The sequence below is a fragment of the Notolepis coatsorum genome (assembly GCF_963971535.1).
Source record: "Notolepis coatsorum genome assembly, chromosome: 4".
NCBI lineage: Eukaryota > Metazoa > Chordata > Actinopteri > Aulopiformes > Paralepididae > Notolepis > Notolepis coatsorum.
In genome coordinates, this window is record NC_140168.1 from 122,183,591 (window position 1) to 122,199,068 (window position 15,478).

At 41.9% G+C, this 15,478-nt stretch overlaps 2 protein-coding genes across 6 annotated transcripts in view; one reads left to right on the forward strand and one right to left on the reverse strand.

The window, feature by feature from the left end:
- mtmr1a (myotubularin related protein 1a) overlaps positions 1 to 15,478 on the forward strand; it is a 367,207-nt gene that overhangs the window by 78,574 nt on the left and 273,155 nt on the right. The gene's annotated exons all lie outside the window — the stretch shown is intronic.
- Positions 410 to 14,110, reverse strand: LOC311227079 (NAD-dependent protein deacetylase sirtuin-3-like). 2 transcript variants are annotated; one of them, XM_084312603.1, is made up of 8 exons: positions 13,900 to 14,110; positions 13,250 to 13,337; positions 9,588 to 9,752; positions 7,913 to 8,145; positions 7,120 to 7,220; positions 5,712 to 5,873; positions 3,708 to 3,920; positions 410 to 1,160 (listed from the first exon to the last, which is right to left on the reverse strand). In XM_084312603.1, the coding sequence occupies exons 1-8, from the start codon at positions 14,009 to 14,011 to the stop codon at positions 1,137 to 1,139; spliced, it is 1,098 nt and encodes a 365-aa protein (XP_084168729.1). In that variant the 5' UTR covers positions 14,012 to 14,110; the 3' UTR covers positions 410 to 1,136. The 2 variants fall into 2 exon arrangements, with proteins under 2 accessions (XP_084168729.1, XP_084168730.1); XM_084312604.1 differs by having other exon boundaries at positions 1,153 to 1,221.

Below are 15,478 nucleotides of genomic sequence, written 5' to 3' on the forward strand. Positions count from 1 at the left end.
GAAATGGGGGACCCTGGTGGAAACAAGACGAAAGTCTTTCTCTGGTCTGCATCCCCTTAACAATTGTATGTATTGAGCTGTACTGCACTGTACCCATTCTGCAATCTGTTAATAAAGTTTTCATTCATTCATTCATTCATTCATTCATTCATTCATCGATATATGCTGGGTCCCCCCCCCCCCCCCCAAAAAACACAACATTATGCATACTTTTCACAATAAATAAAATAAGAATTTGTTCTTACTTGCTTGCCTGGGTAAATAAATGTTAAATAAATGTAAAAAAAAAAAAAAAAAAAATAAAGAAATATTATTAAAAAAAAAATTAAACTGATACCGATCATTTTCGATATTACATTTTAATGCCAATATCAGCTGATAATATCGGACATCCCTAATTTTTACCATTTTTACTTTATAAGTGTTACCTGTTGGTCTGTGTGTCCCTATGATATGAAAATAGTAGTTTATTCCCTACTTAATCGGAGGACACTGTCTGTTTTGTTGCTCTCCAGAATGTTTTGTTGCTCTCCAGAATGTTCTGTTGCTCTCCAGGATGTTTTGTTGCTCTCCAGAATGTTCTGTTGCTCTCCAGAATGTTCTGTTGCTCTCCATGATGTTTTGTTGCTCTCCAGAATGTTCTGTTGCTCTCCAGAATGTTTTGTTGCTCTCCAGAATGTTTTGTTGCTCTCCAGAATGTTTTGTTGCTCTCCAGAATGTTCTGTTGTTTGTTGCTCTCCAGAATGTTTTGTTGCTCTCCAGAATGTTCTGTTGCTCTACAGAATGTTCTGTTGCTCTCCAGAATGCCCCTTTCACACTTAAATTGAACCTGTAACCTTTGTTCATTAATCAAATGCGACATGTTTCTTACAATCATCTCAACGGTTGAATTTGCAATGTTTTTCTTTGTAGTTTTTCTTTTATTTACAATGGCTTCACAAATGAGGGCCTGTGACTTTGCAATGACAACGTGACACATGGCGTCAGTACTTCAATTAGTACGTAGTTCCAGCGACCATCGTTAAGAGTACAGTGTGTGCAACAAACTTAACTGGATTTTGTCCTGCAGTACTTTGCTAAGCACAGTATTCAGTGAATACATGAAACACCTCCAGGCCAGATGTAGTCAGTAGGTCTCACTCTTCTCTCTTCCCAGTAGCCTGTAGATAAAACAAGACCAGATGTAGTCAGTAGGTCTCACTCTTCTCTCTTCCCAGTAGCCTGTAGATAAAACAAGACCTACATGACTACGTAGGTCATGTGGCACATAGTATACAGTAGTTAAGATGCTAACAATTCAAATACATTTCATGGCATCAAAATAGAGAGATAATTAACAATAAAAGATAATAAATTAAATATGTGATATACCGCACATACCTTAAATATGTGACATACCGTACATACCTTTACACATTGTGCGCCAAAGACGAGTTTATTCGTTATTGCCCGCCAAACGTTGAGCGCCAACAACGAGTTAACTCGTTTTTATGATCGTTATTTCCTTTATTCGCTATTGGCATTCATAATTCATCCAGGAAGGCTCCGGGAGCCAGCTGGACCCTGTCTGATATTGCAACGCCTCAATACCGCCGCTTGGTGGATTTCAGGCGAGTTGCACTCCACTCTAAACCAGATGTGGCGCTCTGTGCATCGGGGAAAAAGCTCCGGCAGAGCTATCTTGTAACGTGGATCAAGATACACACCTCGAGTGCATGGGATCGCTTTCGAGACGCAAGAATCAATATGCTTTCAGCGTTTATTGCGTCATACAAACGGAAAATGGATCTAGCAGATCGACAACAAATAATTGGAATCTATCGTTAATTCCAGCTCGATTGTCCATTTATTTCATTGTAATCTATCCGATCAACGTATGGTGTCATACTAAAGAAAGCCGTTAGTGACAATCAAGGAATCATAAACGACCCCCCCCCCCTTTCCTTCACCCATGATGGAGCATAATGTATAGCGATCATGTGAATTTGAATTTTTTAATATAGCGTGTATAGGAACGAAACGCCAATTGATTATGTATAATACGCGTCAGGCCCTATAACGCGCGTTCTAGGAATGACTGCTATACACTCCAAAAACATACTTATATCCACGACAGGACTAACACGACAATGTACAATATAACGTTCCCACATCCGGAACGATAGATACCCGATGTTGAATGGGCCATAGTAATGTCGATATAGCTATAATATTTAAAAAGTTATAGCCCTGCAAAGAAGGTGAGCCACTCCATAGGGTTACAGCACTGGCAGGGAGTGGTATAAGATGGGCATACTGCATGGCGCAGAATGTGTTAAATATGTGATATACCTTACATATCTTAAATATGTGATATACCTTACATATCTTAAATATGTGATATACCATACATATCTTAAATGTGATATACCGTACATACCTTAAATATGCGATATACCGTACATACCTTAAATATGTGATATACCGTACATACCTTCAACATGTGATATACCGTACATACCTTAAATATGTGATATACCGTACATACCTTAAATATGTGATATACCGTACATATCTTAAATGTGATATACCATACATATCTTAAATGTGATATACCGTACATATCTTAAATATGTGATATACCGCACATGCCTTAAATATGTGATATACCGTACATATCTTAAATGTGATATACCGTACATGCCTTAAATATGTGATATACAGTACATACAGTACCTTAAATATGTGATATACCGTACATATCTTAAATGTGTGATATACCATACATACCGTAAAGGTCGCATGCATTATAAATGGCCTTTTCCAGCGTTTAGCATTGTTTCCTAGCAATTGGGGATTATATCAATGTGGTCTGTGTCGTTAATTATCATATTGACTTATCAGTCTAGTCTCAAGTTCACGAGATCTTCCCTCACTCAACTAAGCTGTTCTGATTTGACGGTATTGCTGACGTGAATAAGGTACTGATTTGCAGTAACGCCCCCTCTATGGTTGTAGCGCATAGTGTAACCCGACACTTCCTCAAACGGGTTTTGACAGAGAGGCAGAGAACGAGCAAGCGAGAGGGAGAGAGAGAGAGAGAGAGAGAGAGGGACCACGTGCAGAAGTGTGTGTAAAAATGTGTGTGCGCCATCTCTCTCCCTCGTCGGAGCATTTACACACAAACTTGACTGCGTGTGTGTCTGGGACGCATCTCTCCTCTCTCTCTCTCTCCCTCATCGGAGCATTTACACACAAACTTGACTGCGTGTGTCGGGGACGCATCTCTCCTCTCTCTCTCTCACTCTCTCTCTCTCTCTCGCTTGCTCGTTCTCTCTCTCGCTCTCTCTCGTATGTATCACGCTGTGTGGGTGACGGTCACTCAAAGCGCTTATGGGCGGAGCCCATCCAATAACAGCCTAAAATCCTGAGGCTGAAAAATTATGCTTTTGAGTACTTGATTAGACATATAAAACAATGAATTATTTTGAAAAAAACCTTACAGATGTCTTCCATAGACTCACAGGAATTGTGTAAAGTTGCCCAAATAGTGCAAGGAATAGCAATGCATGTCCCCTTTAAATATGTGATATACCTTACATATCTTAAATATGTGATATACCATACATATCTTAAATGTGGTATACCGTACATACCTTAAATATGTGATTTACCGTACATACCTTAAATATGTGATATACCTTACATATCGTAAATATGTGATATACCTTTTCAGCACTGGCACCCATTAGAGCTTCCAGCTCTTGCGTCCAGCCAAGGGCATCAACCAGTGCGCGCACCCCACTGACCACGTCACCTAGCTGTGCCACGTCATTAGGCCTAGGAGCCCCCCAGGCAAACGGCCCGACCAAGTCCCTGTTGATGAGGAGCCGAGGGGCAGATCCGCGCACAGCTCCTGCTAAACTGGCAAAGGGCTCCACCTGCAGTACAAAGGGTGAACCACAGTCATTTAAGGTCAGACCAGGTGTTACAAAAAAAACGTTCTTGTCAAGGCCCCAAATATATAGACAGACACACATTAACCCTTTCACTACCACACTACCAAAGGGTTAACCCTTTCACTGCGACAATACAGAAGGTTACCCCTTTCACTGCCACACAACAAAGAGTTAACCCTTTCACAACCACACTACAGAAGGTAGTGTGGTTCTCTTTGGTTCAAATAACAAACTCAGCAAGACCGACGGCTTCTCAGTTACAGTGGGTGACAATATTGTCACAAGGAAAGATGAAATTACCTACCTGGGTTCCATCCTAGAGGCTAATCTTTCCTGTGACAAAATGGCATCCAATGTAATAAAAAAAGTCAACCAACGAACTCGATTCTTGTACCGGATCTCCTCTCTGGTAAACAAGAATACCCTGAAGACTCTGGCAGGAACACTCATTCAAGGGTACTACGACTATGCTTGCACCTCATGGTACCAAAGCACCTCAAAGGCGCTAAAAACTAAATTACAAACATCTCAAAACAAACTGGTCAGACTACTGCTTGACCTTACTCCTAGAACCCACCTCACCCCTGCCCACTTTGACAACCTAGGATGGTTTAGAGTAGACGACAGAGTGCAGCAACTTGCAATGGGCCTGGTCTACAAGATACACTACACGACCAAGGTACCCATGTACATGTCAAAATACTTCCCAAAGGTCAGTGAATACCACGATCACAACACCAGAGGGAGCTCCACAAATCATGTTAAACCCAGATTCGGCTCAAACAAGGGACTAAACACGTTTCGCAATTATGCCACATCAATGTGGAACGCCCTACCCAAAGCTGTAAAGGAATGTGAAGCACTACCCACTTTCAAAACCACTCTCAAAGAACACCTACGGGAGACTGCTATTCGAAACTGGCCCCTGTAAATGTCCTAACCCAACCCCCTCCAATGTACAGTAAATTACCAAGTATGGTTTCGTCAATATTCCAATGTACAGTTTTGCTTGTACAGTTGTACAGTGCTCCCCACTCACCCCTCATATCCCCCCCCCCACACCCCACCCACCCAACCACCTCCAATGTACAGCCCCCCACCCCACCTACCCAAATGTACAGTTTTTACGTCAAATGGATATACTCTCTTTTCTGGACTCTTTTTGTATCACAAACAGTACTGTATTTGCAAATCTGGTATGTCATAAATGTATAGATGTAGCAGTACTGTCTATCTGTATGTCGTGTATGTCATATATGTCCTGATTAATTGAAAATGGGGGACCCTGATGTAAACAAGACGAAAGTCTTTCTCTGGTCTGCATCCCCTTAACAATTGTGTGTATTGAGCTGTACTGTATTGTACCCATTCTGCAATCTGTTAATAAAGTTTTCAATCAATCAATCAATCAAAGGTTAACCTTTCACTACCACACTACAGCCGCCTGTAGTGTGGTAGTGAAAGGTTAACTTTCTGTAGTGTGGTAGTGAAAGGGTTAAGCCACGGACCACCATTTGATATTTTGTATTTGTAGATAGAGCCAGGCCACATCGACTGTACTCTGTGAAACCCTCGCTGATGACCCTTTAACATACATCCACAGAGAGAGAAGCCTAGTGTATTGAGTGAGAGACCCGGTTGTCTCAGCTATTGACTATATTCACAGGGCAGCCATTTTGCTCTTATGTCACTGAGCTGATGACATAAAGAGGAAAATGGCCACCACGTGACTATGGTGAATTGGAGACTCTCCAAGTGGATGGGTCCTCTGACCTCTAGAGAGGTTCCCATGATGATCAGAAGGTCTGCCAGGGGAAAGTCTGTGATGTACTTGAAGAAGTGCGGAGGCAGCTCCTCTCCGAAGAAGACAATATCAGGTTTCACTACGCCTGTACAGGTAGAGCACTTAGGGACCGTCCCCTTCATCACGTCAGGCTAGCAAGAGAGATAGATGACAAACAATGCCACGATTACACAATTATTTAAAGGAACACGCCAAATTTTTGGGAAATTAGCGTATTTGCCATCGACCCTGGAGTGAGACAAGCAGATACATACCCTTTTCTTCTCTGCGCGTGCATTAGGCTTAGGGAACAGCCGCACCGTTAGCCTAGCTGTGTGCCAGTGTAGCCTAGTTCCCAACTCCAAAACGTTCCTGTAAACATGTTGTGACCTGTCACCTGTGTATTTACCACGTGTTTAAAAGAAATAATAATAATAAGGGCGGCTACGTGGTGCAGTGGGCAAGGCGCTCACCACGAATACTGGAGACGCTGGGTTCGCGTGTTCGAGCCCAGCGCTCCACATTGCTTTCAGTTTAGCTGGTCGTCCGTACTAATACACATTGGCAGTATTAGGGGGTGGGAAACTGGTGGGTGGGGATCGGACGTTGTGGACAGCGACTCCTACAGGTCGGTTGGTGCGCCTGCGCAGTAGAATCAGGAAGCGATGGGGGCGGCGCCCCTCCAAAGCGCAGACCCCTGACGCTGAAAGATCGCGCTGCGCAGGTGAAAAGATGCGACTGCTGTTACCTCGAGTATCGGAGGGGACTCGTGCTATGTATGACTTAGTCCACATTGCAGCCGGCTTGTGGGAGGCAAGAAACAGCGTTCAAGACAGGGGAGGGTTGAATTGGATGATACGAAAATTGGGATGGGAGAAAAATAGAAAATGGGAGAAAAAGTGGAAAAATATTAAAAATAAAAATACGTTTGAGGTGATGAAATCACTGCGCCCAGGCAGCAGTGGTTCGGCAAAGAATTGTTCCACGTATATATCTGCTTAGAAAACGAAAATGTCTAATTATTATAAAACATTTTCTCCACGTGGTAAATACACAGGTCAGAACATGTTTACAGGAAAGTTTTGGAGTTGTATTTGGAGTGTATTTCGTGACTGTTGTCTAACTCCAGGGTAGATGGCAATAAGCAAATTTCCCAAAAGGTTGGTGTGTTCCTTTAAGGGTTTCTTAATTTCAAGTTCAACTTTTGTTTTATTTGTCACATATACAGTAAGGTACATTATAGTGAAATGCTTGGTTTTGTATGACCCTCCTGAGATTGTGCTTCATACAGTAAAAAAAGTTAAATAATAAAGACCAAACACTATACAAAATATACAAAACTGAAATGTACAAAATGCTAAGAAAAAAGGTTGTTTGCCCAAGGTGTAACCAACTCACACGCAGGTCCTCTCCCTTATAGTCCCTTCGGCAAACGGTGCAGGTAGCAGTGGCAAATGTACCATGAGCCTCCACCAACATCTCGGGAGGAATCCCTGCCACTTGAGAGACACACACACACACACACACACACTTAAGTAGAGTCACTGGTGTTGTAGTACTCAAGTCCGAGTCCTGGACTTTCAGGAATCGTGACTCGACTTGGACTTGAGCACTGATGACTCAGACTCGGACTCGAGCATTGACTGCATTCGGACTCTGATTTTTTTTTAATAAGCCCTAATCATTTGACATAAGATATTGATGGCTAGTGCATTTGTTTGGCTATTGTGTCACAAAGTAAATAAACTCCCTTTGAAATGGTGACCGCTGTGTCATTTATGTTTAATGTAGACCTTTTTTTATTTGTACGTCAGCTCTTTGACTGCCAGAGTGGAGTGGACTCAACCTTGATGATTTTACATTTACATTTACATTTAGTCATTTAGCTGAGGCTTTTATCCAAAGCGACTGACAAGTTCTGTACGACAAGACAGCAGGAAGGGGACTCGGACTCGGACTAGGCCGGTAATGGGGACTCGACTCGGACTCGACTCAGGCTCTTCTTTGGTGACTCAGACTTGGACTCGAACACTGGGGACTCGAGATTCGACTCAGACTTGAGATTTAGTGGCTCGACTACAACACTGAGAGTCACATAAAGAAAGCTTGTCATAACGTCTTCATTTGATCGTCGTGTTAAAAGAAATGTATACAAATAAGCAAGCATCATCATCATCATCACTCAACTTACATCTCTCCAGACCGTCAATATTCTGTGTGTACATCCTGAGAAGTTGCCCCTTGGAGTGAAGCAGTCGCACAAAATAGTGCGTCAAATTTGGCTGGTAGTTCCCAGGGTAGAGCTCTTTGGCCAGGGCGAAGAAGGGCAGAGGGTTGTGGTGGAAAAAGTTGATCTCGAATATGGCTTCTGCGTAAGGCAGGTCATACTGCTGTAGGTTGTCATAGAGACCACTGCCCGGGGACCTGTGGTTGAGGGAAGATGTGTTCATAACATGTGTGTCCTGTTCAAGCTGCTGCGGTCAGGCAAGCGCCTATGCACACACACACGCAGCAAGAACAGAGAGACTAAGGCTCAGCTTCTTCCCCCAGGCCATCAGAACATTGAACACTGATCTCTCCACACACAAGTACACATGAGCACACACATACACACACACAACACACATTCTGCATTCGCTCACACACAAATGGTCACTTTAAACACAATGGAAAGGACACTTTAAAGGAAAGAGGAAAAAGAGGTCACCTTACGGAAAGAACTGTTGTGGTTCTTGTATAGTATAGTTTAGAAATAGCAAGTATAGCATAAGGATATAGAGTAAAAACTGTATATTGTATAGTAGTGTACATAGGACCCAGTGCCTTAATTCGTAGCTAACATTGTATTGCATTTATCTCAGGACTTTAACATGTCTATTTTATCATGTCCTTGCCTCCCTTCATTGGCTCCCAGTACGCTACAGGATAGATTTTAAGGTTCTCCTATTTGTTTTTAAAGCCCTTAATGGTCACACACCCTCCTACATCTCAGACCTCCTATCCCCCTATTCCAACACCAGGTCCCTCAGGTCAGCCGATCAGAGGCTCCTGACAGTCCGGAGGTCTAACCTCAAGCTCAGGGGGGGCCGTGCCTTTGCTATCGCAGCCCCTGAACTGTGGAACAGCATCCCCACCTCCATTAGGCTCGCCCCCTCGATAGATGCCTTCAAATCGAGGCTCAAAACCCACTTCTACCTACTAGCCTTTCCCGTTCACTGACTCATGCCCTGTTTTTCTATGTGTTTGCCTGTGTGCCCTCCCATAAAACGGAGTGTGATTGTTGTCTATATGTATCTTGTGTATTTACCCTCTGTACAGCACTTTGGTTGACATGCGTCATGTGAAATGTGCTTTATAAATAAATTTGATTGATTGATTGATTGATTGATTGATGTCTATTTTATGTCTATTTTATTATCTTCTACTTATTTGATTTACTATTGTATTATTGCACAATCAAAGCGGGCATGGCCACCCGCATTTCACTATATGCCCTGGTATGTATGTGACAAATAAACCTCTTGAATCTTGAATCTTACTAAAAAAAAAAGACATCCACAGAGCTTTTAGAAAAAAATATTGATTGATCTTGCGGGTCCAAAATGGATGTTGTTGTTTACATGTTGCAGGCATGTATCCCCTCCCTACGTCCAATGCCCAAGTGGAATGCACCTGATTGGATGAATGACATGCTGGTGCTCTAGTGTGACATCTAGTGGCTGAATGTTATCTATAGAACCGTTAAGGTAGGTTGTGTCCATTTTTACATCTGTATGTGTTGTTTTTTTTATAAACACTTGGAAGGCCTGGTACGAATGTACTGTACACTTCTACGATAGTACGATAAAGTATGTAATCCTGTTCACCTGAAGTCCGGGATGCCACTAGGGGTGCTGATCCCAGCGCCGGCCATCACCACCACCCTCTTGTAGTGTTTCTCTCTGATGTTCTTAGCAATGTCCTCCAGGGTCTGCTGCTTGGCGCCTGCAGAGAAAAGCCCTCGTATCCCATTCCACCAGGGGGCGCTCGGTCTACAGAGAGACAAAGCAAAGATCAGATTGATTTTGGAGCACCAGTCAGAAGAACACCATCCTGAAGAACGGGTTCACTTGAGAGTTTCAAGTTTTGTTTTATTTGTCACATATAAGGTACATGTACATTATAGTGAAATGCTTGGTTCTGTATGACCCTCCTGAGATTGTGCTTCATATAGTAAAAAGGTAAAAGAATAAAGACCAAACACTATACATTACAAAATATACAATATACAAAACCGAAATGAGGTAGAAGAGGTAGTTCTAGTAGATAAAATACGGTGTAATGTTCACTTCACATTGTTTTTTTTTAAACCCAGGCCTTTAACATTGTCTGGCATGACGTTGACTAATATAGGCCGTACTTTCACTGATTGCTTTAGTAGAAACTTAACACAGTGCTGCTGCATCCTCTTCACAAGGCTCCAATACAGTCCCATGGGGCAAGTGATTTAAAGGTCCACAATTTTGTTCACTATTTGGGCAATTTTACACAATTCCTGTGAGTCTATGGAACACATCTGTACGTTTTATTTTTTTTCAATAAAATTCAAAAATAATTGTTTTGTATTTTTTTATCAAGTACTTTGGTGCACCACCACTTTCTCCCCTTCCAAAGTACAAGCTGTTTTTGGCTGGGCTCCGCCCCCATACTCGCAATTCACTTTGATTGACAGTCACCCACCTGCACTGGCAGATATGCTAGGATGGAGGAACCTTTGGGTCTCTGGGTGTGTGTGCGTGCGTGCGTGTACGTGACGTAAGTTTGGGCGAGTGTGTGTGTTGGTGAGACGAGAGGAGAGAAGCGCTGCTGTTCGGCGAGTGTGTGTGAGTGTGTCTGTGTGAGAGAGAGAGGAGAGAAGCGCTGCCGGTAAAGCAAGAGTCTCATCTCAGCCGCGGCTGAGTCTCCTGAACAACAGCGTGTAGCCCAAAAACGGCCACTGCCCTGGCTCATTGCTTGTGGAGCACGATATTAGGAAACGATTAGGAACACTGTCGAACACTTTTGAGGAAATGCTGACAGTGGAACAGCTGAAGGTGGCAACTCAGCTGTCGAAAAACCGCTTCGGCATTATTTCCACTCGCTGTTTGCCCGTTTCGCTCATACTTTCAACGTTATGCTAACTCCTCCGATCACAGTTGATTGTGGGCGGACGGGCGGTGGCAGATCAGCGCCTATTCACGTCACAGAGCGAGTCAATTCAGAATGGCTTGTTTCAGTGGGGGGGGGGGGGCGTTATTGTCTCAGCTGAACTGCAGAAACGGGACTTGGCACAGATTTCACATTTTGTCAGTGTTGGTACAACCCCACATTGCTTGAAAACAATGCAAAACACTGGAAAATGCCATTTTTACAATAGGGGACCTTTAAAACGTTCAAAAACCAGGATACGTGTCATTTTTCAAAATAGGCAGCTCACAGTATAATCATGTGTGCAAACCGTACATTATAATGAGTTTCATAGTTCTTGTGCTATACATTGTAAATTATTCAATATTATTATTATTATCATTATAACTTTTGATACGATGTACGGTTTGCAATCATTTCCTCAGTAGAACATGACCTGGTCATGCATCATGGTTTTTGAAGGTTAAAACACTTGCCCCATTGGATTGTTGCCGTTGTGTTTACAGATTTAATATATTCAAAATTACACGGTAAACCAAGGTCCTATCTGAATTTGGTTGTTAAATAACCCAGGGCATCTATTGCAAAGAGTAGGGGGTTCCCCGACATTCCTGGCCAAATTCCCAATCAGGTCTCTGACATCAAGGCCACCTAATCATCCCTCCCCCCTTAATTGGCTGACATCAATCCCTGTCTCACTCCCTTGTGTAGTGTGATGTGTGCCTGGTGCCAGTGTATGGCAGCTATTGAGCCTGCGTAGCCCAAGGTTGGGTGCTACCAGTGGTGGTGAAGGAGGCAATTTCCACCCTACATTGTGGGGAGCGCTTTGAGTGTCTAGAAAAGCGCTATATAAATGCAATGATCATTCATTCATTCATTCATTCATAAAGCGGCCAGTGTAATTATGGCCTATACTAGACTAGTACATACCTATACTAGACTAGTACATACCTATACTAGACTAGTACATACCTATACTAGACTAGTACATACCTTCTGTATACTAGACAAGACTAGTACATACTTATACTAGACTATTACATACCTACTGTATATTAGACTAGTACATACCTATCTGTATGTCATGTCATATATGTTATGATGAATTGAAAATGGGGGACCCTGATGTAAACAAGACGAAAGTGTTTCTCTGGTCTGCATCTGGTCTGCAATTGTGTGTATTGAGCTGTACTGTATTGTACCCATTCTGCAATCTGTTAAATAAAATGTTCAATCAATCAATCAATCAATCAATCAATCAATCTATACTAGACTAGTAGACATCATGCCAGACATAGTTAATTAGGGCCTGGGTTTAAAAAATAATAATAATAATTAAGTGAACCCATTCAAAAGCATTACATAGTACAATTAATAATAGTTATTTTCTTCTTAGATCATCCTGAGACATATACATGTGTGTGTTTCACAAGGAGAATCAGAGGACACTTTGACCAGGTACAGTACATGGATGGAAATGGCTCAGTGTTTAAACCTGTGACATTCGTGTCATGAAACAGTGTCTCTAACCACCATGGTACAGCAGTCTTTAGATATGCAAGTATCAACTGTACATTTGGCTCAGCTTCTTCCCCCAGGCCATCATAGTCTTGAACACTGAACTCTCCACACACAAGCACACATGAGCACACACACAACACACACACCGTATACGCTCACACACTAGCAGTCACTTTAGCATGATGAACACACACACACACATGCAGCACACACGCTCACACTCAACGGTCACTTTACACAATGAAAGGTCACTTTAAAAACAAGAACGGGAGTGGTTCTTGTATAGTAAACAGAAGGATATAGCAAGCTAGCATAAGGACACATAGTATAACTGTAGATTGTATAGTATAGCATTGTATAGTAGTGTACATAAGACCCAGAGCCTCATCCATAGCTAACAGTGTATTGCACTATCGCAGGACCTTAGCATGTCTTACCATGCTTTTTGTAAACTTTATGTTATGTCTTATTCTTATTACTTGTATTATTGCACAAATGTCTTATTCTCATCCTGTGTGCTTGTATGGAGTGACAAATAAAACTCTTGACTTGACTTGACTATTTATGTTGTCAAGATGGCCAGAAAGTGTCCCACAGACACAGGTCGTTTTTTGTTCCGAGCCTGATCACCTCACACAATCCACCTGATCAAGCAGTAGAACTTTTAGGAGATTTGTTATATCCAATTCTCAACAAATGCATGTTTTTTTTAAATGCTTTAATTTGACAACCCTAAACAGACCACAATTATAGGAGGTACAGTTGACGAAGGTTCCTGAATATCTTCCTGTCTGATAACTGGGTGGGTGTGTAGGTGTGACAGTGTCAGCAGGTAGACTACCTGAAAGGAACTTGTTTGGACCCAGCTGCTATATCTTGAGCTGGACACAGTCTCCCCTGACCATAGCATACGGATCTTTGCTGTTGGTCTAGGAAAAGAAAGGGGGGACATAATATAAGATAAGATATTCCTTTATTGATCCCCTTCATTTTCAATGAATTGAAAATGGGGGACCCTGATGGAAACAAGACAAACGTCTTTCTCAGGTCTGCATCCCCTTAACAATTGTATGTATTGAGCCGTACTGTATTGTACCCATTCTGCAATCTGTTAAATAAAGTTTTCATTCATTCATTCACTGGGGAAATGCAGGCATCATAGCAGCATGGGGGAAGGGGGGGGGGTACAGGTAGTAAAAACAACACAAGCAGTGTAAACAAATAGGTAAATATAATTTACTATCTAACTAACTGAAATATTCACAGTATTCACAGTGTCACATAAGGTGCAGTATGCATAAGGTAGTGTTATAATTTACTATCTAACTAACTGAAATATACATTATTCACAGTATCACATAGTCAAAATATACTTTTGTTTCCCCAACAGCGGTGCCGGTGCCTCTTGCAGCAAGTTGCAGTTCTCTCAAGCAAGTTAGCTAAATTAACGATTTACTTATATTAAAAGTTAATTCCATAGTCGTTACTGACCTTTTAAAATGATACGCCTGAATGTTCTTGAATTTAGATTACGATATAATAAACAAAGCTTCAATCGGCAACTGAGAGGCAACACTGGTGACGAGGTCATGACGGAATTCATAGTTGCTGCAATACGAAACAACACGGTTACATTATAATAAATATTCTAGTGCAACATTTGGCACACAGGTGGAGACTGGAGAAGAGGTCTAAATACAAATAGTTCACATTTACAGAATGTAAACAGCCTCAGCACACTGACTCGCCTACTAGTTTGACCTTAGCCATACTACATACCATAATGTCTGACATAAATACAACAGTTCATAATTATAACTAATTATATTGTAGATTTTTATTTTCGGTTATAAGCCATTCATTATTATGTTAATAAGTTATATCTTGAATTTAATGTATCGCTGAGATAGTGTAGCTAATTGAATAAAAATAAACATTTATCGAATAGTCTTTTCCGACATTACGGTAAAAATACGGTAACGCCCCGAGTAGGGTCCAGCTGCGGCGCCGGAGAATCCTCTCACTGGGCAAGCCTGTGGCAGCTCGGAGGTGCGCTGTTTTAGTGAGCGTGTGTTGTTTGGAATGAATGAATGATTGATTGATTGATTGATTGATTGATTGATTGATTGATTGATTGATTGATTGATTGATTGAACATTTTATTAATGTCCGCCTTGTTTCGAACTGGTTATGCTTAGGCCCTCTTTCGAAGTCGGTTATGCTTAGAGTTTATCTTTAGAGCAGGGCGATAGCCGATAGACCACCAGCCCTTGTTGACAGAGTCTGGCTATGGGGCGACAATAATGTGGTCATGAGGCATGGTTTCTAACTTCAGCCTTTATTCGGCGTGGTTTATTATTTACATGGCAAGGCAGCAGTACATGAGTTCTCCTCTCCGTGAGAGGCAGGTGGGAAAGAGGTAGAGGGGGAGGAGACATCTCCTTAAATACTCTCCACCTGGTGGTAGCATTAGCGGCTCCGCCTATAGCGCCCTCTAGTGGAAACAGTTATGTACAGTCAGTGGAAACAGTTGTGTACAGTTAGACAGTTACTTGCAATCCTACATAGAACCTCTAACTTTAACACTCCCACTTAGGGTTGTACACTGTATAACTTCTTCAAAAACAATTTACAAAGAAAATAATACAGTTCAGAACATCAAAAAGAATATGGCAGTCAATATTTACACAAACATGACCTCTGCAAATGTCTTCAATTTCAGTTTGGAAGCAGGTTTCGTCATAGCGTCTGCTACCATGTCGTCCGTTGGACAATAAATCAGTGTCATTCTTTCTTCTCTGATGACAGATCTGATGAAATTATATTTTATATCGACATGTTTACATCTCTGCCCGCACACAGGGTTTCTAGCAATCGCAATGGTTCCCTGGTTGTCCTCGTAAACAACAGTCTTCTTATATACATAGGTATCCATCCCTTCGAGCAGTTGTTCTAGATAAATACATTCCTGTATTGTCACAGCTAAAGCCATATATTCGGCGTCACAAGTTGATAGTGCCACTGTGGGCTGCTTCTTTCTGAAACACAGCTGTGGGGTCAGCAAAATGCT

Excerpts from the sequence above, each read along its gene's own strand:
- LOC311227079 (XM_084312603.1), bottom strand. The coding sequence starts at position 14,011 with ATGAATTCCGTCATGACCTCGTCACCAGTGTTGCCTCTCAGTTGCCGA. Across the intron at positions 13,338-13,899 it reads CAGGCGTATCATTTTAAAAG|ACCAACAGCAAAGATCCGTA; the intron begins GTCAGTAACGAC and ends TTCTTTTCCTAG. Across the intron at positions 8,146-9,587 it reads AGTGGCATCCCGGACTTCAG|GTCCCCGGGCAGTGGTCTCT; the intron begins GTGAACAGGATT and ends CCTCAACCACAG.